Raw genomic sequence first — 25,403 nt, forward strand, 5'->3', positions numbered from 1 at the left:
GGAATTTGTCATCATTTTGGATATGGCACTGAATTTATCTACTACTCAAAAATTAAAATATTCCTGTCTTCTGAGTTTCTTCACTAAATCTTGCAGACTAATAATAATTTGAGGTTGTTGAGTATTAGCCTTATTTCTCTTTGAAAAAGTATTTTCTTCCAATACTGAAGACAGGAATCTACTCCTTGAGCCTTTCTGTAGGAAAAGGATAGATGTATGCCTATGAGAGTAGCTTATCTGGGAAATGGGTATGGACTTAAAGAGCTTACATTCCTGTCAGCTCAAGGTTGAGGGAAACATGCCTATATATTTGCAGGGCGGTCTGTAAAATTACCGTAAATCTGTTGTGGAGGGTTGTCTTTCATATTCAGAAATAGAATTTGCTGTTACTTACAGGAAAGTCTCTGCTCAGGTGTAAACCTGACTGGATTCTAACTTGTCTGACCAAACAGACTACACTGCTTTTGTAAGGAATTCATTTTAATTGTTTACTCTTCTTGTCATTTGTTGTTTGCATGTTTTTCTGGAGAAAGGCCGATTCTCAGTTACTAAATTATGTTAAACCAGTTAAGTTTAGGTAATGAAGTAAAATGAACAAATGTTTAAACAGACTTCATTTCGCTAAAACACGTGCTGCTTTTTTTTACTCCCAAGGAGGTTATACTTGTGTGTATTCATTTAAATATTGAATAGCTTAACACATGTTTTGGTTTTATTAGGAAATGGTAAATGAGGCTTGTCATATTCTTGTTTACTAGAAGTGCTTTTACTTGTGGTTTTGATAAACTTAGCTTTTGAGGTAGGTGCAATGTACTTGAAATGCACAAAAGGTTTCCTTGCATCTTCTAGCTAAGTACAAAATGTTCATCAAGCATAGATGTATTTAATGGATTTAAATAAAAAATTATTCAGAAGAGTTAATGAGCTAAAATTGGTTTGAGTACCATGTTCTTCAAGGGGCCCTAGGTGTTACAAATCTTGTTTTTATTTTCGTAGACTGAAATGGGGGGGGGAAGAACTTCGCTGCCTCTTTATTCATGTTAGGTGGTCAGTTTTGAATGAGTTGGACAGAAAGAAAATAATGAGTGGGTGGGCTGTGAGACCCCGTGCTTCTCAGTTAACTGCCCGTGCTTCTGTTGCATGGTTTCTTGGCCACAGTCGTTGTGGACCTGAGAGTTACAAAATGCCCGTGCTGTACAGGTGCCTTTTGCAGCTTGTTAGCCACTCACATTCTTATTACTTTGAGAACCCAGAACTGGGCTAGGAGCTGGGCCAGTTGGCTTCTATCCAGTCAAGTATTCAGCTTTGTCATTGAGCACTCAGTTTTTCCATTTCCAAGTTTTTAATTGAATTTCTAACAAAGAATCTTTTGGGTGTGGACTTCTTGTTTAGTGTTTTTTCTTTTTTTTTTTTTTTTCTTTTTTCTTAGCTGTAGGAGTATGTGTCATTGTTTTTCTTCTATCCTAGCACCAAACCAGTTCTTTAAACTGGTCAAATTTCACTTTTAAATTGGCCAAATTTCACTTTGGTATAGTATAATTTGTAATACATTGTGCAGAATGCCCAATAAGGGTGTAACTTCATAAAAAATTAATTCTGTTTTTCTTGTTTTCTTCATTAAAGCTTACCACAAATACCTGAAGTGGAGGTATTGTAGAATTTTAAAGGTACATAATTGTTTCTGGCATCAAGGGAACATTGTCTTTGAGTTGTAATTTGATTCATATCATCCTCTTCAGTGTTTTACTGTCATCTTTGCGTTCCTTGTCAAAATGTGACAAATATGCACATGATTTTTGTTGTGTTCAGAGTGTTTCTAATGCTGCCTCTTTGTGCATGCTCTGTTGTTTGTGAGGCAGAAGATCCTACCTTTTGCTGTCATGTAAACGTGTCACTGATCTTTGTGTACATTGCTTCATGCCTTGGAGTCATTCTCCCTTTGGTTTTGGTGCCCCCATCCAGTCTTGGGTTTGTATATATTATCCAGCAAGGTCATGGTGTTGCCTGTCAACTTTGCTGGTGGAGTATGGACAGGTAGTTTCAGTGTTGCTGAAAAAAAAACAACATGGGAGGAAAAATTTTGGATGCTTGGGGTGGTGTATTTCTGATGCTTTTGAGCTTATCTAAGACAACGTTTTGGGGAAATAAAACCTTGAATGCATTGTCCAAGTAAAGCAAATGCTCAATTGAAGTTCTTTGAAAGAAATGTATTTACCAGCTATTTGGATCGGGTCACTCCAACCCCACCAAATCGAGTCTGTTGTCTAATGAAAGCACGGCACTGGGATGCTTCATTCTCTGTGGCAAGCAAGGTTTCCATCTTTGTTTCACTTTTTCTTATGACATATGTACCTTTTTGTCCTGTGATAGCAACCTTTTTTTGAAAATCCTCCTTAAAAAAAGTCGTCTTGCAATATTCTGCAGCAATAGTGTAGAGGCTACTTATCATAGCGTAGTAACAAAGCTAATGAATGGGTTGTAAAAATACAGGGGTGCAGAAACGCTTATGTAGCCAAGTTAGGGGCAATGCGTACTGGAGCACAGTCTGTTCATTCCTCCGTATCGTGGGAAGGGCTGGCTAATATCAATGGTTAAAGCTGGTACCAGAAGTATTGCTGTGTAATTACACAAATAAACACCTGGGCTGGAAACAAAATCTCAGGTCTACACGAGGTGACTACAGAATAGTCTTCAAAAATGCATTTTTTGTCAATGCCATACGAACGTTAGTTTTTTTCCTTGTGCAAAGCAAGAGCATAAATGATATTTCTTGCTATGCATCTGTGGTACAGCATTTTTGTAATCATTCTGGTCAGTCTTTTCAGCCTGATCATGTCTTCGTGAAGAAACCTTTCTGTTTCCTTATGCCTGTGGCCCTGGGAGTCTACAGAGAATTTGTACGTCTCCAGGAGAAATCTCTGCATTGCACTGCACGTTAGTTTTGTGCCCTGTTCTGTTGTAGCTCAGCTAGAAATCTTGTTCTCACGTAAGCATCCTCTTGTCGGGAGATGCTCTTTAGTGGCTTTTAAGTAAGGTGTGTTGAAAACTGCTTGATGCAATGGAAAAGCCGTTCCTTGTATATTTGTGTTTTTTTTAATCATTCCCTTTCTTAAATCATGTTCTCATTTAATTAAGTAATCAGCGAGTTGGAGTCAAATTAGGACAGGATTTTGCATTTTGGTTTATTGTCTGCAACTGCAGTCTTTCCGTTTCTGTCAACTCACTTTTCACGGGCGAGGGCACGGGCGTGTTGCTGGCCTCGCTTTTACAAGGAGAAAGTTAAAATGGAATTTCACAGATGTTGGCTGTGCGGGGAAGTTCACAGGTTTTCAGAAGTATATGTTTGCTGGGGGGAAGGGGCATGGCTGTACAGATGGGTTGCCAGGCAATTAATTCTTCCTACTTGGATTGCCTGCAATAGGAGACAATCCAGCTCTCATGAGCGGCGCAATATTATTTGCAAAAGGAAACTAACGAGTAACAATTTTCCTATTCTCTTCCTTCTTTCTTCTGTCTTCCCAGCCTCACCATAAACCTCCCTCCCTCCCTTTGCCGCGCGCTTCTGAGAAACTGCTCGTGATTGATATGATAGCAGTGCTGTCATTCTTCTTAACAAAAAAAAAAAAAAGTCATTTTTATTCTAGGTATTTTAATAGAGTCCCATTAAGGATGTATTGCTGACTGAAATATTGGCGTGAAGGGCTCTCACTGAGCTGAGCCCAGGAATTAAGAAGTCAGGAAATCGGCTGCTGCATTGCAAAAGAACCTTGTGTGACACAGTATCTCCTGATTGGGGGGATCATTACTGCTATTATGACTCGACTTGCGTAGGAATTTTAAATTTCATCTGAATGTCAGTAATAACCCTCTTAGCAAATTATCCTGAATAAAATCACGAAGGCATTTTATATAATAGGTGTTGAATTACTGGATAGATTTGCTAATTAAATACTCTTTGTTCTGCTGCAGTTGACATTACAGGGTAAGATCTTGAACAATTATTCTCAACAGCTGTACTTTGTTAAGGGAAAAATTAACCACAAAGTTTATTTTTTTTATACTTGAAGTTGGCAGATTTTTTAAATGTGCTTGAAAAAAATTCCATCATCCAGTTGGTAATGAGAAGATAAATATGCAGGTGTTGCTGTGAAATCAGATAACTACCGACTGCCTTATTAATGAATTTTAGCAAGCCTTTATAACCTTCTGTTATGTAGCTGTTGGCACTTACAGGTGATCTTCTGTCAGACCGGGTAGCACTAACATATGCCAGTCACTCGATGAAGCTAACTTGCCTGTGACCCTCTTGTAATTACCCACATCCTCCGCTGTCCTCGGAGACAATTGAGAAATGGTCTTTGCGCAGCCAAACCTTTTTTAGTGGGGGATAATTCTATTTTAAAAAATGCTATCTTTCTAACTATTTATAGATAGCTTTTTTTTTTTTTTTTTTTAAAGGACGAAGGAGAAAATGCCAGAAATTATTGAGGGTAACAAATGTTAGGCCTTCTTTTCTCTGACACAAACTCTTCTCTTGTCTGTCCAGTGCGTTTAATTGTGCTTCAGTGACTCCCGTTTCCCCTTTGGAGTACTAAGGGAAAGATAAAACCTTCCTCCGTAGGAGTTATCTAATAAGTGAGAGAAGAGGGATGTGGGGGGGTGAATAAGCTAGAATTTTAATGACTGCATGTGAAATTCGGTGTCATGTAGCAGTGACACATGTCTCCAGAAAAATTTCCAAACCCTGTGTAAAGGTGGTGGGGCAGTGCCATCCGAATCACTTGTTAGAAATGGGTGAGCGGAATACCCTTTTAAAGCTTTTGGTTAAAATGGAATCAGATGGACCCGAGCACGTATGGCACGGACAGAATCTGCCGCTCAGACCCACCGTTCTCCTGTTCTTCAGTTCTCTGCTCTGTGTCTAGGTGGAAGGTTGAGGCCAGCACAGCGTTCTGCAAGTTGGGACTTGTAAGCAGAGTTCAGGCATCACGTTGTCCACGTACCGAGTTTGCAGCATCAGTGGATGGTCTTTAAAGCAACTGGATGTTTTGGGCTTGGCTTGGAGAAGATAAATTCATAGGCATCCGTATGTGCTTGGGGAATAACCCTGGTAAGGGCGTTCGTTGTGAGTCAGCTGTGCCAGGCTGATACTGTGGTTTGGAGCCTAACCTTTCCTTAGGCTCCTTGAAGCGTATGGTATGTTAGGTTTGCTTAGGTCCACGCCTTTGTACTTCGGGAGAGTGACTCCATCCTTACGTGCAGAAATTTCTTCTTTGAAGAAAGTGGCCAGAAAATATGTATGAACGCAAGCTATGTTGGAAGAAAACATTTACGTTTATAAAGCCAGGGACAACAAAAATAAGAATGCCAGGGTGAATTGCATTCAGCATGTAATTCTGTGGTGCATAATTCTAAAACAAACTGGAAGAAGCACAGTGGAGCATCATACTCTCTAGGTTTGATCGCTGTGATTGTTTAAAACTTCAGCAATATTAAAGATGCTTGATATTAATATTGAAGGAATGGCAGTGTTGTCAACCTGCTTGTGCCCTGTTAAGCGGAGATGGGTGCATTGCCTTTCTCTGAGTCATTTTCTGGCAGCAGTGGAATAGAGATGGACAAGACTCTTGGACTCGTTTTAGGCTTGCCGACTTCATGGAGCTTGTGGGATTTCACAGAACTAGCTCTATCCTGTTGCTTCTCTATCCTTTTTCTTTCCTCATCCCTGCTAATTCCTACTGTTTAGCTCCCTGTCACAGACTTCCCGATGACTAGTTGCAATTGTCTTTTTGGCAAATATGGCCAAGGAGTGTTGCAATTTAACGTATGAAAAAAACAACTAAAATTTAACTGGGTTGTTAAATTTAATATAATCTGTTAAAATGGTGCATTGCCTGACTATCTTTAAAGCTGGAGTACCAAACTGTGCAGAATGACCTAACAGCCTCTGATTTGTCTTTGCTATAACACGTGCTTCAGAGTCATCCTCTTTAAGAAGTTGAACGTATGCCAGTAGCAGGACTAGCTGAAAAACCACTGAGGTTTACGCTGAGAGGGGAGGGTAAGGACTGAAACCAGGGAGCAGGGACTAAACAAGTGGAGCCTGGAACCACGTGCCAGAGCACCTGGATGCTGGCAGGACAGGAAAGGGGGAAAAGAGTGGGAATGTGGCCATGTGCCTGAAGGAATGGAGCAGGTGTTGGAGGAGGGGTGAGAAAAGAAGGGTTTCGTGGAAAGGAAGAATGAGATCAGACCTAGAGTGGAATGTGAGAATTGAGAGAAAGTACAGGAAACTGGGAAAGGGTGGGAAGATAAATTAGGGAAGCATGGGAATTAGGGTAAGGAGGGACTGGGAATGGGATTTTGTAGCGGTGAGCCTAGAGTATACGAGGCAGGGAGTTGAGTCTTGGAAGTGGAGAAGTGAAGAATGTAGTTGGAGGTGATGTAGTTAAAGAGTGCAGTGAAAGCACAACTTTCACATCCAGCCCACAGAGCTGCTTTTGCTCTAATTGGTTAACCAGGAGGGTTTAACCACACTGATGCAGCTGCGGCACAGAGTAAACAAACCTGGACCGTGTTTGAACAAGCCATCCTGGATACATGTAAAAGGTCACCTGGAACAGGACCAAGCGCAAAACAGACCAGGCACTTAAATGCTTGCCCAACCTTTCACGTGGCTCTGCAAACTTCACCAATCCTTGGTGCTGCAGCTACGCTTTCTTCTTCGTGTTAATTTTCCTTGGTCGTTACTGCGCTGCGGTGGTGTCTTGGCTTCAGATGATAGATAAACTCTTCTGCCCCTCTCTAGTATGCTGATCTGTGTTGGAGATGGAGACAGTACCCTACTTGTGTGAGGTCTTTATAGCTATTGATGAAGTTCAAAGAATTTCTATTCAGAGGATTCAGGGACCTTGGAATGCACTTGTGGCTGAGGAACAAACCTGGTTACACACAGGTGTGCCCACTGATTCAACATCAGTGCCCTATCTCTGCCCCAACTCCCCGTCCCATTTCTGGTTTCCTCAAGGACTTTGCTTCTTAATGATTCGTTCTGAAATCACTGGAAGAGTGATCAACCTTTTGAGTAGATTCTTGATAAGCAAGCACCATCCAGGCTGTACTGAATAAGACAGGACTTTGTTGGTGTTTTTTTTGTTTGTTTGTTTGTTTTTTTGGATAAAAGTCTCAATGACATCAAGAGATAAGGCAGAAGATCACTGACCTAAATTACTGAAAGAACCTTCGTTCTGGCATTTCCTGGTGAGATTTTATTTGAGCATTTGATTCAGTGTTCTTTTTATTTTTTTCCTAGTGTAGAATGTGTGTGCGCACATGCAATTTTGAGATTTGTTTTAATCTTGTTTTAGGGGAGTTAATAATAGCATTAATACGAGGTCAGATGAGAATTTAGTCATGTAATAGGAGTATCAAGGCGACTGTGTGTTGCCAGGAGAGAGGTGGTTTGCTTTGTTTTGAAAGGTGAGAGCATTTGGAATTAGCAACCTAATGGATGTGTTTGCGTGCGTTAGCTTGTAATTATATCATACGCTAATCTTTGATTATTTTTTTCATTTCAGATTTTGATGCATACCAAGGAGATGGTGCAAAAGGTAATGCTGAGCATTTTCATTAAACAACTACCCTTAAAGAGCACACCTGGTGAAATTTTTTATTCTAGGAGAACTGTAACCCAAATAGACCTGAAATCACATCTTAGGATGCCTGGTTTACAAATGTAATCCTTCCTAATGGATTATAGCTTTTTTCTTTTCCTAGCACAGATATGATCTAGTCCCTGCTTGAAGCCTATGTGCAACTGTTTCAAGCAAATTAGCAACAGTGCTAATTAGAGTTTACTCACAGACCTGTTACATTATGTGTTCTAGTGTTTTATTACGGTTTATTTTCTGGCATCCTTTAAGCTCTGTCACAGGGTGTTTTTCTGACTGTATGGAGTTTCATATGGACATAGCCGTGCTGTAGTTTTTACAGCGGCATTGATTCTCCACCAGTGAAGACATCAGGTTCTCACTTTTCAAGCTAATGTTATTGGATGCATGTGGCCATATTTTGGTGACATTTATTGGTGGTGACAAATTTTCTTTTCACCTTCCTCCTTGCCGTGCCTTTCATACACACCTCAAGCTTATTCATGTGATTCAGTTTGTCCAGAGTTTCCTCCCTTATCGCGAAGTATTATGGCAGGCACTCTTGGTTATGGATAAAAACTCTGCTGGTTGAACACAGTCTTTTCCAGAGTAGGGCATTTGAATTGTTAACAACGATCAGAGTGAGACATAATATGAAGGGCAAAGTTTGTCAGAGAGAAGGAATCAAGTAGGTGGTGGTATTCATCTCCATCCAGCAATAACCATTCAGTAGCTCACCCTGAGGATAAAAATGTATGGGTCATAGTAGCTAGATTCTTATCCAAAAGGAGAAGCTTGCTCTCTAAAGATCTGCTGGCCAGGGGAGGACCAACGCCAGTAACTGGATTATAGCAGAAGAAAAAAGTTGAGAGTAGGAAGACAGAAATATTAAGCCACATGCAAAATTTGGAAGAAAAAAAAAAATTGAAAGAACAGCCTAATCTGGACAGTATTGTCTGTGGTGTTGTCAATTTCTGTACCCATTAGCCAGTACTTAGAGTAGATTTATTAAGCATCTAAGCACTATTTGGTGTTTTTTGTTTGTTTTGGTTTTGTTTTTTACTCCAAAGTGACTTTTCTGCAGTAGTATTGTGATGAGCACAAATGAGGTGGGATACAACCTGACTGTGGTATTATCCTTCAGGTACCTTGGCTAAGTAAATGCCTCATCTGAATAGCATGAACTTGTCCGCTCGTCTTTCTGAATCTAAGTGAACTTCGTTTGTCCTGGCAGGCCAAACTTATTGGTGATTGGAGTTCCCATTGTTTCTCAGGACTAGAAGTGTTCACTGACTTATTTTTCTAACACTTGTATAGTAAAATTTTAACTACTTATTATGTATGCAATTGAATGGTGATTTGTTTTTAGCATAGCAGGGGTTTGTTTCATTTTTCTCTTTGAATTCAAATATGTCTTAATGAGATTTACAGACTTCTCAGTAAAAAAATTACATTTTTTTGCTTTTTATAATTTAAGTGATGATTTTTATAATTTAAGCGATATGGACAGTGATCTCTTGGAGTCTTGAAAATGAGGTGGGACTTTCAAATGATGGAGGCGTTTTGTTTTTCAAAGTGATTTGTTTCATTTAGATGAACCTCGAAGTGATTTATGGAGACACGGATTCCATTATGATAAATACCAATAGTACCAATCTGGATGAAGTCTTCAAGCTGGGGAACAAGGTAAGGAATTTTATTCTTTTTAAAGCTTTCCTGCATGCCTGTGTTTTCACTGTGAATAGAGCCAAAGGTATTGAGAGAGACCCCCACAGCAGAAGAAGAGTTTAGGACAGGAGGAGGGAGAACTTGACCACTTTTGAAAGCTGTGTGGTAATGAAAGCTCAGAGTGCCCTATCTTTAGGTGTAGCTGCTCTGTGCATTTTTATACTGATCTAATTAAAATGAAAAGTGTTGTTCTATAGTGAGCATTTTTACCAATTTAAATTATCAGGAGACTATCTGCATATCTGGTAAGCTGGTACGGAACTAATTTGGAGGAACTGTACTTTACAATTACAATGCAAAAATAATTTTGATTTTAATGATTTGTGTTTTGACATGAGATACATCAATCAGTTTCATTTTTTTTTTAGTTATATAGTATGTATTACACTCTATGTGCCATCAGATTTCCAGTGGTAAATTTAAGTATTAATTTACAGGTTGTACTGAGTATGGAAGAGATCTGTTTGATTTAAAATTGGCAATTGACAATATGCAATCTTTACAGCTGTCTAAAATTGTTGAAGAAAAGTAAGAAAATTTTAAGGAAAAGTTGTGAGAATCTGTTTTTGAGAGGTAGAAATTGCAATGAAAGTAAAATGAGGGCTATGGAAGCCCTCTCCGCCCCCTCCCCCCCAACAAAAACAAAACAAAACAAAACACATTATTTATTTGTAGTCCAATATTCTATGAAAGTCTTGTAAATGTGAGACCAGCGACACTCTGAGTTTTAAGTATGTGTAGCAAGATTGTTGGCGTGGAAGAAAGAAATCTTTCTGGTTTTTTTATATTTTGTATTTGCTTTTGGTTTGTCATATGAACTCATAATTTCAGGTGTATTTACATTTCTAGTGTGTAAGAAAGTTACTTTAAGAAAGTTAATTAAACTTCATCTGCATGTTTTTATCTCTATTTTCTTTAATAATAATATTTTCAATAATAATTTTTTAAATCTGTGACGGAATTGTCATAATAGGTTAAATACTTCTGGCTTTGCTTCATGTTTACTTGGAGAATTGGTAGGTTTTTGAGCCTGCATGATTCTTTTTAGAGTCAAATGTTTGGCTTTTTTTATCCCATTGACTTCTTTATCTCAGATCACTTGTTTTAAAGGAGCATGACCTGCTTTAATTAACGTTTGCAAATTAGTAGAAAAGTGTAGAAGAATTACACCTTTTCCTCTCAGAGAAATCAGACTAAAGAAAGTAGGCATGTTGTGGGGAAGGGTGTCAATAAACGCTTGCAGTTTGCGTGTGTGTCTTTCCCAGAGGTATACACATGGAGCTCTGGGATGCAGCCATAGTGCTCCCACCTGTCCCAGGGAAGGGGGAGTGCCTTTTTAAGTTTGTGCTGTCAAGAATTGCAAAGTACCTTTTTTATAAAGGAGGTTTTATATTCCAAGGGACCATCTTTTATCTGTTCCTACCCTGAAACCCCTTGTGTAATTGATTTGAGATTCTAGGTGAAGTAGTTGCCATAATGAGAAGGGCCTAATTCTGTTATCTGCAAGGTCACATTCAGTACCCTGCTTCTCTGCTCTGCTTAATTTTGTTAGGGAGGTAGATATACCAAGCTGTAAATCCTTAGGAAACCAGTGGGGGAACCTTAACTTTAATAGTAGTGATTACTGTGCAGCTTATTTCACGATTAATGATTCTGCTGAGTCTTTAAAATGTGTCCGCAAACACATGGTGCATAATGTTAATTGTTTTAACCTTAATTCTGTGAAAGTTAAATTTGTCCACAGTTAGTGTTGCATTTGGTTTTAATGTTGGTGCATTTGCAGATCAAAAATGAAGTGAACAAGCTGTATAAATTGTTGGAGATCGATATTGATGGAGTCTTCAAGTCCTTGCTGTTGTTAAAGAAGAAGAAATACGCTGCTCTTACTGTGGAACCAACAGGGGATGGGAAATATGTAACTAAACAAGAACTGAAAGGGTTGGATATAGTCCGAAGAGATTGGTGTGATCTTGCAAAAGAAACTGGAAAGTGAGTTTCTTTTTGTGGCATTGTCATTGTTGCTGTTCTAAACAGTACATGCTTCATAAACATTTGATAACACGTGGCTGTTTCCTGGCCTGTGTAGATCGGTAGCAAACATCAGAGTTGGGGTATCTCAACTGATTGGTGTAGGAGGTGGTAAACATTACATTCTGGCACTTGTTACAGATCATGATTTTACAAGTCCAGGTGTCATTAGCTCCACTGTCTTTACAGCTTCTGTGGAAGCAGTGGATTTGATTTGTTGCAATTTTTATATGTAGTATGACAACCACAGCTGCAATCTTGTGAAAATGGAAGGTGCTACTAGTGTTTGCAGTCATAGGTTCAGATTTATTTTTTTTTTTTCAAAGATGGCAAAAGAAATTGGTAGTTGACTGTCTCAGCATCCTCTAAGAAAGCAGTCCAAAGTGTGCAAGAGAGAAGATAGCTTTCCATAGGATTGTTTGTCTTCCATTTTTCAAACAAAGCTTTTCTGATACTACATTATGATGGATAGTGGATTGATGATTTATGAATTATTGCACAGGACATTTTTATGCTCAACTTTAGTGGAGATAATACTTTCAACAATGTAGGAAAAAACACCCTGGAGTGGATGGAGAGATGGTCATCAAGGGACTGACTCAACTTACGTTGCATGCTGCCTCTTGAAAACTTAAATTGTGGTCCAAATGCATCTAAAAATGAGTACTTTTTTACATTTGTAAAAATACACCACACACTTGCTTACTGTTCTTAAGACTTGCATTTTCTAAGAAAAGACGCATCATAATAGAAGCAAAATTTTCCAAGTTAGGAATGTATTAGTAATTAAAGCTATACAAATGTTTGAGAGTGTTCTTTAGTGACTAACTCTTCTGCAGCTGGCAGATCTTCCCAACCACATTTTACAGAAATAGGCAAGACTTTGCTTGCTTTAACTTTGTGTGTTCTCTTCTCTCTTCTCCTCGGTTCCCCCATTTCAGATACCTGCTTTACAATAATAAATGGCAAAGCAAAATGGAACAGAAAATGGAATCTAGTTGGACTCAGCAATTCCAGACCACCGTTTCACATTAGAACTATTTACAATAATTTGCTTAGTAAAATAAATGAATAAATAAAATAAAACACAACAGAAAATATATATACAGGCAAATTGCTATAAATTTTGGATCAGACTTCATCCTCAGTTTCCTTAACTTGTAGAGGTAACCCATGGGAAGGGAGGAATGTGTTTGCTGTAATGGTTTTGCGTGTTTTAAGCTTTTCTTGATTTCTGAACTGTTTTTGCAGCTATGTAATTGGTCAGATTCTTTCTGATCAGCCCCGAGACATAATTGTGGAAAACATTCAAAGGCGGCTTATAGAAATTGGAGAAAACGTGATGAATGGCCGGATCCCAGTAAATCAGTATGAAATAAACAAGGTAAATGAAGTTTCAGCTCTTTTGTGTCTCAGGAAGCTTTACTGTTCCTGCTACTGACTCCTGATAAAGATCTTTTTAATCCTTATGGTGCTGTGAAATGGTTTAGTGGTAGGCTTTGCAGTGCTAAGTTGACGGTTGGACTTGGCCTTAGAGCTCCTCTCCAACCTGTCTGTATGTGCAAAGGGCATAGACTTCTTTTACTACATAGTTACTATGTGGACCTCTTGTATAACAAATTAAACTTATTTACCACAAAATAAAAACTTGTGCATGCATATTAATTGTTGTTTCCTATGGGGGGCATCTTTTCAAGCAATCTGAAGTCTGCTGCTGTCTGACAATTTGTTTTTTCCTGTGTGTTTGTTCTCCTTAGCTGCTTATTGTGTGTTTTTTATATATATTTAGAAACCCTCTCTATTTTAAACAGTAGTTTTATTTATTTTTATTGCATTTATACTGCTCTTTTTCACTGATGTTTCGTCTTGGCTGTCAGCACAGTGTTTATTGTTGTATGCAAAAGCTTGACTACATACTCCCAATGAGAGAACAGAATTACAGAATAATTTCTGTTCTGAAAATTCCTAGGATTGGTATCCTGCATTGTGAGATACCGAATAGCATAGAACATACTGTAGAGATCCTACAATCAAAGTAAAAACACTTTGTTGAGCTGTAAGCTGGTCTTGCTTTCTCAGAATAATAGCTGTCTCATGTCCCATCCTGCTCTCCTGTCCGCTGATTCTGGACTTTGACAATTATGGGAAAGGCTGTGCTTTCAAAAGTTTTCTCCCAAATCATTATTTTGTATTTCTGGTTGAAAATACTTAAACCGAAGAGAACAATGAAAAGAACCAAGTGTTCTGTTTTATAGAAAACCCATATAAAAGCATAGTGTTGTCAGTTTGTTTCCTTTTAAAGCTCCGTAGAAGGAAACTAATATTCGCTTAGAGATCTTATTCAAGACTTTACTACAGCAAGAAGCGAAATACTCTGCTTTATCTACAGGATTTTTAGCAAAAAGTATGTTTTTGGTTTATTTTTATGAATCCTCAGTGAAACTTATATTTTGGTCTTCAAAATTCTCCCACTTGCCAGGGGTGTTTGATTAATAAATTGGGTATTATATTCTCCTCTCATGGTTCTGTGAAACAGATATCCCAAATTTACTTCATCCAGAGTGTCTTTCTTTTGCCAGCTGGTCATCTGTTCTGTAAGACTGTGTTAATAAATCAGTTAAGAAATGCGTTCAGGTTGTCATCAGACTGTTAGAGAAAACAGTGTTTTTTATGGTTTATGTAAAAATTTTGTCATCCATTTCTTACACTCTTCTTACTGCAAATATTGTCACAGTACTTAGTGTCCCAATAATACCTACGGAATAGTTTTCACTTGTAAATGCAGAATTTTCCTGTTTTACTACTTTGGAGATAATTTATGTATTTCCCTATTTAGTCGAATGTGTAAGTTGTTTTTAAGAATTAGGATAAGGGTAAATATTTAAATATAGCAATACAGTTTATATACAGCTTACTGAGTTAAATCTCAGTAGTACGAGATGCATGAAAATGTTTAAATGCAGTCATTTGATACAGAGCTTGTTAAAATACACTTACCTGCTTGATAATCAGATCTGCTTTATGACCTGAACTGCTGCACGGCTAAGGGTGAAATGTCTGGCTCTGTTTTTCTATTTTGTGTAATGTTTTCAACTTCAATTAGTTCAAATTGAAACCGATTGCATTATATCTCTATTATGTCTGTCTTTTTTCATGTTGCAAATGTACAAGTGGATAGTAGGTAGATGAAGATGGCTACCATGTAGTCTTGTCTCTTAAAGTTGTGAGTTGTCCATCACTGAGGTAAAATACTTTTCTCACAGTTATGTCTCTGTTTTCTCCTTTGATCTTTTAGGCCTTGACAAAAGATCCACAGGATTATCCTGACAAAAAAAGCTTACCACATGTGCATGTTGCCATGTGGATAAACTCTCAAGGAGGCCGAAAGGTGAAGGCAGGAGATACGGTGTCATATATCATTTGTCAGGTAAAAATGTCTTTATTGATAGCTGAATGCTAGATACTGTTTTGAGAGATGACAATGAAAACCAACTCCTGGAAAAATGTTTTGATGTTTGCTTGTTTGCAGTGAGATTGTAGTTTAAAACAGTTCTGTATGATAAATTTGGTTTTATAGGGTCAGGAAAAACGGACATGATCGGTTCAGCTCATCTGGTCATTTCCATATAATGGCTTAAAATTTCCCCAAATTTTTGTTAGTATTTAATTATTACTAATTAATTTTAAAGAATGCATCCAACCTTTGTTTTAAGGAGAAAAAAGTTCTGGTGGCGAAGAACCTGTCATTTTTGCAAAACTCTTTGGTGGTGGCAGTTAAATATTGTTGTTCCAGTCTCAGCCTGTGTCCTTCCAGTTCATAGATGCGGTGCCAGATTCAATTACTGTGGGTTAGACCAGGGAATTTGAGGAGCTTTCTGTTTTCAGGTGTTTATCCTGTAAATGGTTTTACAACTTCCTAAGATGACATCATCTTTGTGACAGCCAGAACAGTGAAGCGGTTGTTTGTTGTTTTACTTTCCTTTTTTCTGGGCTGTTGACTATTTTTGTGGGGCTTTCTTTTGGGGCAGGGAGATGCACTATCTAAATGTGATAGTGTATCAGTGTCAAATATACATTTAATTCCACTTTACAAATTGCATTAAATTATTCTGTTCATGCATATGGGAATTATTTTTGTCTACAACCCCATACCAGTCATTCACTTTGCTGATTCAACATGATAACCTTAGCTTTTTTCTTCTGTGAAGATTTTGGAAACTGAATCACCAGCTCCTTCCAATCCCCAAAATACTACAAGAAACTCCCAAATACATGTATATACTGCGTTGCATGTACTGTGATTCTTTGAAGAGCCCAAGTCTGACATTGAGTCGCATTCCTTTACTCTGAAGCTAAGCTGCTGGAAGGAGTTCAAAAATGCCCTTAGGAACATGGCCTAAGTGTGTTTGGGTGTGCGGTGCAGTGGGAGGAATGTGCCACGCTCCTTTCCACATGCTAGTGGGAAGGGATTACGGCACCCTTCTACGAGAAGCATGGAAGCTTTTAACCCATTCCCCTCTCATTATCGTTGACATCACTGTGCCTTTCCAGCCGTTTCTCCACAGCATTCTTGTTACTCTGATCTTGAGCATGAACTGGAGAAAAATAAAACCTCCACAGGTATAAAACTCGTAAGAAAGTTCCTGCCCTCTGTTGATGAAAGCTTGCTTGGAGTTCTGTAGAACTAGTTGGAGAACATTTCGGATTTGCTTTTTAGTTGGAAGTTCTTTATTGTCATTAGTGTTTTTCAGCTCATAAAACAGGCATAGTTTCTTTCCCTCTACTGGTAAGTTCACCTGATGGAGTTCTGTAGGGGAAGCGTTGTGGAATTTCTTGAGGCTGCTTTCTACTAAATGAAGCTTGAGTGAGTCAGCTTTCTTTCCTTGTCATCTTCTCTGACTGCTGGTAAATCCTGCTTCTCCTGGGAAATACAGTTGTTACAATAAAATCCAGTAGGCCTTTTAGTTTAATTTAATAGCAGTACACTGTTCTTAGTCATCTTACCATGTGTTTGACCATCTACTTAATATTTATTAGTGCTTCCTTCTGAAGTAACTTGGCCTGAAAATACTTTGCTGTGTCTGTGCCCATTTAAAAGGAGGCAGGCTAAGTTCTGCTGCTGAAGACTGGAAGTAATTAGTGTCCTTCCTTAGGCAGCGCTGTCTACTGTGTGTGCTAAGGAAACATTAAAAAATGTAGGTGACACGTGTGGAATGTATGCCAGCACGTTACCTGCTGTTACACAGCAGAGGGGTGCTCCAGAGTCATGGATGTTTTAAAAACTCCACTGCTTGATTTTTGGATGCTTGGTATCATTGTCTTTCAGGTGTTTAAATGTGTTTATGAAACGTGGACCTCTTAGTAGCTAGGTACTGATGTGAGTGACTTGGATATTGTTATTTCATGAATACATACTCTAGTTTGGATTTGCTTAAAAATATAAAAACTGAGTTGGATTAAATGAGCCAAGGGATCTCTTATGCAAAACTGATGGGCTTGTGAACGCTACAACGTATCCCTATTTCATCTCCTTTATCTTTAAAAACTGAAACATATTGTTTTTTACTTAATTGAGAGTTCTTATCCTGGTATGAAGAAGCTGCCAAGACTTAGGAGAGCTGGGCCCTGGGTACGGCTGAGCAATGACACAATGCAAGAGAAGAATGTACTTGTTGAAAGAAGAGAGCTGAAGGAATTGCATTACAATTATTTTAGCAAAGCAGCTGGATGAGCTGAATAGTCCTAAATTAATTTTGTTCTGAATACTGAGTTGTCTGAAAGGAGTAGGAGGGACCAATGGCTTGCAGTCTGTCTTTTTTAGTGATGGATTTTCAGTCCATGGTTGCTGACCCTATAGAAGCCGGTATCTTGCCTTATCTGCAAAAGAAAGGTGTCATGTTAATGCTAACTTTTATTTAGCTGTGAGAAAGGCAAGAGGACTGTATACTTAGCAAAAAATACATTCTGGTCTCCTTCCCCCACCCCTTCAAGGTTTACTTCTATTCCTGAATACTTGATAAAATCCTACTGTAAGTTCTGCTGTAGGATTTTGACACACATTAGAAATATAGTTTCCTAGTGTAGCTGTGGACTGGTAATAAGTTGCATTCTACTGAAGAGTACAATCTTTTTAGAGTTGATACTTAATTCCTCAGCAAACACTGTTTACAATTTAATTACCTTCCCAAATCTATTTATTTTTCCCTCATCTTTCTGTTTTGAGTTGGAGAAGAATTTAATGTATGGTCTAAGCCTCTGAGTGGCGTTTCTCTTTTGTGTTTCTTTCAGTATTTTTTACTCTTTCAATCGGATACTATTGCCTCTTGTCATTTATTTTCATGCCAATAAATGGTGGTCCATTCTCTGACCATTCATTCTGTTTGTTTTTTTTATAGAATCAAAGCATATAAATTTCATAGCAAAAGAGATATAGTTTCCAGGACTTGGAATTTGCTTGTTGTGCAAAATGATAATGCTAGTTTAGTACAAAGTGAATCCAAAATGCATGCCCTCTGCATATTTTTAACTGGGCTGATGGTTACAATGTGTTTTCATTGTGCATTTCAGAATTGACAGATGGGACTGTTTACTCTGTCTACTCTTACTGATTTGCACGTGTAGGCTGCAATAATACAAGCTGGATTTACATTCTTGAACTTGCTAGTTGATGCCAGCATCAGCAGTGTATTTTTTTTTTACTACTGTTGGATTTGTATTGGATGCATAATAAATCAACCAAAAGAGCGATTGTGTAACAATTTTGTATTAAAATAATAAATAATATTTGAAGCATAATCCTTTGTATAGATTAAATGTGGATATTACTTTTTTCATACCTTTTTATTTCTGTCTCCTGTCTTAGGATGGATCAAATCTCAGTGCCAGTCAGCGAGCATATGCTCCAGAACAGTTGCAAAAGCAAGACAATCTTACTGTTGATACTCAATACTACTTGTCACAGCAAATACATCCAGTAGTTGCTAGAATATGTGAGCCTATAGAGGGAATTGACTCTGTTCTTATTGCAACGTGGTTAGGTAAGTATTCTAAATTCAGTTTATTTAAAGAATTACAAGAGAAAGTGAGAAGTTTAAATGCATGTTTCATAACAGAAATGCTTCTGAAAAATCAGTCTTTGTGCAGTGAATGATAAGCATGTTTTAGGTAGTCTATAGAAAGCAGTTTGGATTGTAGATATGACTTGTATGCCTACTGCAGAATAACATTTTTCAGGAGGTGCTCATTAACATGAACATGATCTCATAATCCTGTTCAGAGTTGCAAAAATCTCTTGTTCATGTGACAGTACTGCAAGTGTTTGGTGACAGTACTATTGCACGTCTCTGAGATTTTCCTAAGCTACAGAAGTAGTTCTGGAGCATGCGCTCTCTAGCACTCTTTAGAGAAACCAGTTGTAATTATAACGAAAGGATACAATTTTTTTAGTATTCTGTAAGTGTAGAATTGTTTTTTTTTGCTAGAACTGACCTACTGGGTAACAGAAACACAAAACCTGACTAACAGTCTTCATTTCTCCATATGGGGCAGGCAAGCAGCCAAAAAAAAGTGCTATAAAAATGTGCATAACGCTAGTGACCCACAGAATCACAAGTTTTTATTCCAAGGAGCAACAGGGAATTGCCCTTGTTAGAGCTGGTTTTCCTTTTAAGAGGATGTTAAAGTAATTAGATATTTTTCTGCCCAATTCTGATTGCCTTCTCCATCTCTAGAAGGAAGTACGGGTGTTAAAAAAAAATAAAGCATTCTTACAAGCATCTTCTTCTGAAAATATAATGATTTGTGTGTAATCTTTTCTGTATTGTTTCCTCCCTAAAAATGATTCACTAATAGGCTTGGTCTCCTAGATAAACAGAAATTTTGTGATCTGTATAGCCCACACCTCACTTGGTTTTTGAAACTCTTAACTCTAGGATGTGGAAAAAACTGTTAATCTTGCTGGTCGATGAGTTCTTGACAAGACTGTCCTCTATCACACGAAATCTTTGAGCGTTTGTCCTGTGTGAGTTTAATCATCTCCTATTTGATACCATGTCTGTAGGAAGTTCAGACCTGCAGAGATGGCTTCAAGCATTCTGAAGTTGTGAACCAAAGAGGAGTTGGTCCTCAGTGTTTATGTATTCAGGAGATGGCCAAGGTCCAAGAACTGGCCACTTAAAACCAGCAGGCGATGCGTTGTCAGGACTGTTCACCTGGGACAAGGCACCTCTGTAGCTTCATCCTAAAACACCTTAATATCCCAGGACAGTCTATATAATGTGCACCTTTTCCATTTCCATTTCTAAGTTGTCCATAAAATCAAACAACTTTGGGAGTGTGAGCACAATGAGCACAGACGTGGTTGTTTGGCTGTGGGAGTGCATCTTGGAGGCATTGGGTGTTGCTGTGTATCCCCAGCTGCTCTGGTCCTTTGAGGAGGTGTCAGTCCTACTTTGCACACACAAATCATGCTGTTTATGTGGTAGGGCCTCAGTATACAACTTTCCCTTGATGTCAGAGTGGACTATGTGGCCAAACTGAAAAGGATTTTACTTAGGTTTAAAATTTTAAAATATGAGGCAGGCTTGCACTTTATTGAAGTAAAAAAAAAACAAACAAACAAAAAAACAAACAAACAAAAAAAAAAAAACTAGTATTTGTGGAGCAAAGGTTGTTGGTCCTGTAAAGTTAGGCTCAAATTCAGAGGTTTTCTTTATTCACAACAAGTTAAATTTATAAGACTATCTCCCTTCAGGCACCTAAATTAAGTGCCCAGGTTTTAAGAGCTGTATGCCACTTGATGGCATCAAGATGGAGATTTAAAAAAATAAAAGAATAATAAAAAGATAATATATGGAAATATTATGTTATCTCTATATGTTATAATTATGGTGCCATAATTATATCATAATACGTCATATATTACCATTGTTATCTTCATCTTTGTTTACTTGGCAGTGCTTAAATTGAGTTTGGGATTCAAGTCTAGACTTTTTCAAAACTGTCTTTCTACTTATGTGTTTATATACAGCACTTAATCAGAGTTGTACATAAATTGTTGCAAGTTGAAGTTATCGCAGAGCTTTTTTATCAGTACTGTAAGGATAGTCAAGTGTGTTTGTTTCAGAGGAAATGAAAATGATTTCAAGTGTACAAGATATTAGAGCCCAGCTTAGCAGCAAATGTGTTATTGTTCTTTCTTAGGTTGGGCTTTTTTTGTATAGTGTATTCATAATGTTACACAGCCAAATTCTTGTTTTCCTTATCTTTTTGCAAAAGAGCATATTTTTCTATTTTGAAGAAGAAAGCTACTGTTCTGGAGGGATACCTAGCTGTCATATCTGTGGGCTGGAACTTTTTTATGCATTCTCATTGTGTGTTCTTCTCTGTCTGATCTGATTTATCGTGTTATGTTGTGGAAGGGTCTGTATAGGGAGAATGATTGTAGCAAAAAGGTCTCAGCTTTTTAACAGGATCTCCTTATAATGTGAATATTTAATTGATATATCACCGTGTTAGTCCAAGTAGATAAAATTGAGCTCTGCTTAGGGAGACTTGGCTTACAGCAAAATGATGAAAAGTTCTTTGTTCTGTCTGTGCTCAAAGTAAGTTATTTTAACTAAGCTATTTTAGACACTGAAGAACAAAAGCAAATAACCACACCTAAAAATTGCAGAGAACTCTTTAAATATCACATTTATTCCCTATGGAATCAAGCTGAAAATTGCCTTTTGTTTTCGGACATTGTAGGAGGTCTGCCTAGCCTTAAGAGATGGAAATTCATTGTTTCTAAAAATGAGAACCTCCTGAGCATACTCCTGCATTCCCTCTTTTTCTTCAAGTTCTCAGGGAAATGCAGTGACAAGATGAGGATTGTCAGTGCTTTTGAAACTAAGTAAAATGTGCAATCTGATGATTTCAGTCAATAAATCTGATCTTTTTCAGTGCTTGGAGACCTGGCTTAGATCATCTTGAAGCTGACCATTGTTTTTAATCAAAAAGATCTTGATTGGCAGAACACTTCTTTTAACAAATTTATTTTACGCTTTGTTGTTATTTAGATATTACTCCTGGTGTCAAAGAAAAATCCAACGTTGTTTCTCTGTCATCAAAAGCATCTAAACATTACGGAAGCAGAGTCAGGCCTAGACTATGTCATGGTTATCTGAATGAGATGTGCTGCTGCTTTACAAACAGAAGTGCGCATTGGCACTCTGTAAGGTGTTTGACATTGGGGCGTTTTGTAGGAAGGTTATCTGATTTTGGGGGAGTCATTCCTGGGTCCTGCTGAGGCTCATCATCATGAATATCTCCAGCACCCGTTCCTCCTTCCTCCCAGTGCCTGCACATTAAATCCTTCTTGTAAGATCCCCCACCTGCCTTAAAGGTATGTTTTTTTTAGGGAGTCATTTACTAGGTACCCGTCATGGTTAGCAGTACCCAGAGTGCCCCTCCTGATAGGACTGGCTGAGCTCACCTTGTGGCAAGCAAGGACTGGGGAAGCTTCTCTATTTTTCCTTTCTCACATTAGGCAGTGAGGTGAGAGCAGAGGGGTGGGAATGAAAGTTAAAGAAATGTCAAAAACCCATGACAATAGAGTAAAAAGCACCAGAGTGCATTGATTTTGTTGTTTGTGGCTTGGCTTCTTTCTTTTCTCTACAGTACTTTAGCCATACTTAGAAGCTCGGGCTTGCTGAAGCGTGGTTTGTGGGGCAGACGTACCCCAGTCCCCTCATGGCTGTGGTCAGGGCACAGATGTGAGGTGGGGGAGAGGAGAAGGGCCTCACCATGGAGAGGGGTGTACACACAGGGTCTGTTCTCTGTACAGTTTGGGTTTCATTGCTCGTCTTTCTCAATAAAACTAAGTACTGGCCTGGCCTGGGGTCACCTCTGCCTGAAGTGGCAGCGGGAGCCCGGCTCGGCGTTGGCACGGGTACCCACACACTCGGGGGTTACCACCAAGCCGTCCGCACATCCTGGGACAAATCCTCTTCGGGAAGCGGGCTGCCCGTGCCCGGCAGGAGCCTGTCTGTCACGAGCAGCAGCGAAAAACCCCAAACTCGCTTTTTTTTTTTGACGTGCAAAGCTGCCGGCCGCCTGGGCCCGGCCGCGGCTCTAGGTGGCAGCACCAGCCCTCTGTGCGCCGGCCCTGAGGGGCACGCACACACCAAGCGGGCAGAAACACCCCGGGATGGGGCCCACGAAAGACAAAATCCGCGGAAGAACGCGATAGCCTCTTCCCAAATGTTTCCCTGAAAGCTGAAACCTGGCGGCTCCGCTGCCTTTCGTGTTTGTCGCTCCTGTGCGCTTGGGAGAGGGCAGAAATGGCAATAATAGCCTGTGGAAAATCTGGAAAACTATCTGCAGAAATTTGTGTTTTCAAAACATTACGCTTAGTTCAATATACTTGGCGTTTCAGTTTCCTCAGTGACCTTTTCGCTTGCCAGAAATGCTTTAACAATTCTGTTCCGTAATTCCGGAACAAGTTCTGGAACTTTCCTTTATCACTTACTTTTGGCACTCTGCTCATCTGCGAGTTTTAGCATTACCCTCCTTTCCTTTGTCATGCGTGCAACTTTGCTTTTTTTTTTTTTTTTTTTTTTTTGACAGACTGGAAAGCTTACCTGGTGCATAGGTACGTTTAGATAAATTCTCAGAGTAACACAAGCTCCTTTTCATTTTTCTTGATGTCACAGAAGATGAGAGGAGTTCAAAGAAGCTCACTGGGCCTTCTCATTCTAACTATTCAAAATAAAAATAAATAAATAAAAATAGTTTAAAAAAAAAATCCCATTCACTAGAAATTCCCTGTTTTGCTTACCAAATATTGTAATATGCCCAGTATGACCTGGTCCCAGAGGAGACAAGTTGTGTGTGAAATGCATTAATTGAACCAACTAACCATTCCTGAAAGGAGATAATAGAAAAAATAGGTCCCAGTTCCATGAGATAATTAATGTAGGCATGGTGTTTAAAAGCCTGATTTGCAGTCCCTTTGATTTCACTGGGGCTGTTTACACACTAAAAATTAAATGTATACTGGGATCATCACAATATTTCAATAATTTTTTTGTTTTTCTCTCCAGCCAAAAAGCTAAGAAAGTTCAGAGATAGGTGCAGTTCAGATTCTTCAGTGAATATATATTTTTTTCCTTTTTAGATTATTACCAAACGTCTGCGTGCTTATTGACCTTCCCATTTTTGACTGAATATTGGAAAAGTGCAGTTGACTGAAGATCAAAATTTCTCTTATTTAGTGCCCTGTTTTGCTGTGCTACTGCTGTTGGGGAAACTATCAAAGATAGATTTCTAGCTGAACGTTAATAGCATCTGTATCAGAAAGTTGCAATGATCTTTTTTCATTCCAGTCCTAAGCTCACACTAAGCTGTGCATTTTTATTTGTAGTTACCATTACTATCTTAGTTTCAACCTACTGCATGCTTCAGTTGATTTTTGATCTTTTCTGTTTTGCAAAATCTTAATGCTAAACTTGTCCCCTTTCTAAAACTTTTATCTACTGCATGTTTGTTGCAGAACATTCTCCTTGTTTTCTAAAACAGCAAATGTATTGCCAACTCATTTTCCAAAAATAAGAAACTTAAAAGAAAAACAAAAAATCCAACATTAATTTTCTTTGGGGGGGGGTGCCATGTGTGTTAAAGTGTAAAATATGATATTAGCAGTCTTACTTCTTTTCCTCCTCCTTTTAATGAATAGCAGAGAGCTGTGTTAAAAGTTTAAGAACCTTTTTGAGATAAATTGTTACCGTATGCACTAGCATTTGTTTCTTATGATAAAACTGAAATTAGGAAGATTAAATCTTAGTCAAAACTCTGTTTTATCAAGAACCAATTAAGCTTGTTTTCACATTGGAATTTGCTTGTCCTTGAATTTGTCTTATAGTTGTGGAAGCTCAGAATAGTGATAATAGTCACAGATACCAAACCTTTTATGTAAAGACAATCTGCGTCTGCCTGTGTAAGACAAGTGTTGTATGTGTGCAGTAATATTTATCTAGAGTAACTGAATATTGCTCCCAAACGTTTTCTTTTAAGTCTTCCCGTACTGTATAGTAAGCTTAAGAAGAAAAGTAAAATCTAGCTTCACTTTCTATTTGTAATCTTTTGTACTTTTTTCAATGGTAATTATTACATTTGCTACTGAATTTTACACACGATATGGAATGATACAAGGTAACATTTTACTTGGCTTAATTAGTCCTCCTTAAAAATATTTTTAAAGGACTTCTCTTTGATCTTTTCTTATTAATACAGTAAGCCATAGTTTTCTAAACATTTTCTTTTACATTCTCATAAAATGATTTTTTTCTAGCTTGTGCTCTTTGCTAGAGATAAAGAACGGCAGCAACAACAGAAAAAGCTATGGGTGGAATAAATGGACTTCTAAAAGGTTGAACATGACAAAGGATGACAAAAAATAAGGATTTTTATTAAGTTTACTTTGGCAGTTTTATTCCTAGGGCAGTGAACTTCGTGCTTGCTTGCTTATTTACTTATTTGTGGTTGAATCAGTATTTTTAGGATCTCTTTTGTGTATTTATTTGTTTAAAATCTTGAGTTCTGGCAATCAGAAATAAAGCATTTTGTCTCCAGTGCCGCCGTTTTAAATGCTGCTGCTGAATTTTAACCACTGCATTAGATTGAAACCTACATGCTGTTAACCACTGAGCCAAAATGAAATCGACCACTGCATTGAAATCAGAGTTGGCAGTTGTATACGGACTTGAAGGAGTTGGTAATAGCAGTGCACCCGCGTTTCTTTAATGGGGTTTTTATTCTCTGTTTTCAGTTTTAATGGTGCCATTTTGATTTAAAGACTGTTTCTTAATAACGATGCACATTTTTATTGAAATATTTTCAACGTAACTTAAGAAGAAAATAACAATAAAGCCATCCGTTAGGAGCAGTTTCCTCAGAAACAAAATGTTCTGTTGCATACTCCCATGATAATGCAACGTGCTTGTTTTATTTATAAAGCAA

At 38.2% G+C, this 25,403-nt stretch overlaps 1 protein-coding gene across 3 annotated transcripts in view; it reads left to right on the forward strand.

Annotated features, from left to right (window-relative positions):
- POLA1 (DNA polymerase alpha 1, catalytic subunit) overlaps positions 1-25,403 on the forward strand; it is a 198,450-nt gene that overhangs the window by 60,888 nt on the left and 112,159 nt on the right. For all 3 annotated transcript variants that reach the window (XM_084306326.1, XM_084306327.1, XM_084306328.1), the window contains 6 exons: positions 7,578-7,610; positions 9,243-9,335; positions 11,161-11,366; positions 12,657-12,789; positions 14,701-14,832; positions 18,268-18,442. In XM_084306326.1, the coding sequence (XP_084162452.1) occupies positions 7,578-7,610; positions 9,243-9,335; positions 11,161-11,366; positions 12,657-12,789; positions 14,701-14,832; positions 18,268-18,442 (772 nt within the window). The remainder of the gene's footprint in view (positions 1-7,577; positions 7,611-9,242; positions 9,336-11,160; positions 11,367-12,656; positions 12,790-14,700; positions 14,833-18,267; positions 18,443-25,403) is intronic.

This window comes from Netta rufina (genome assembly GCF_964035555.1).
Source record: "Netta rufina genome assembly, chromosome: 1".
NCBI lineage: Eukaryota > Metazoa > Chordata > Aves > Anseriformes > Anatidae > Netta > Netta rufina.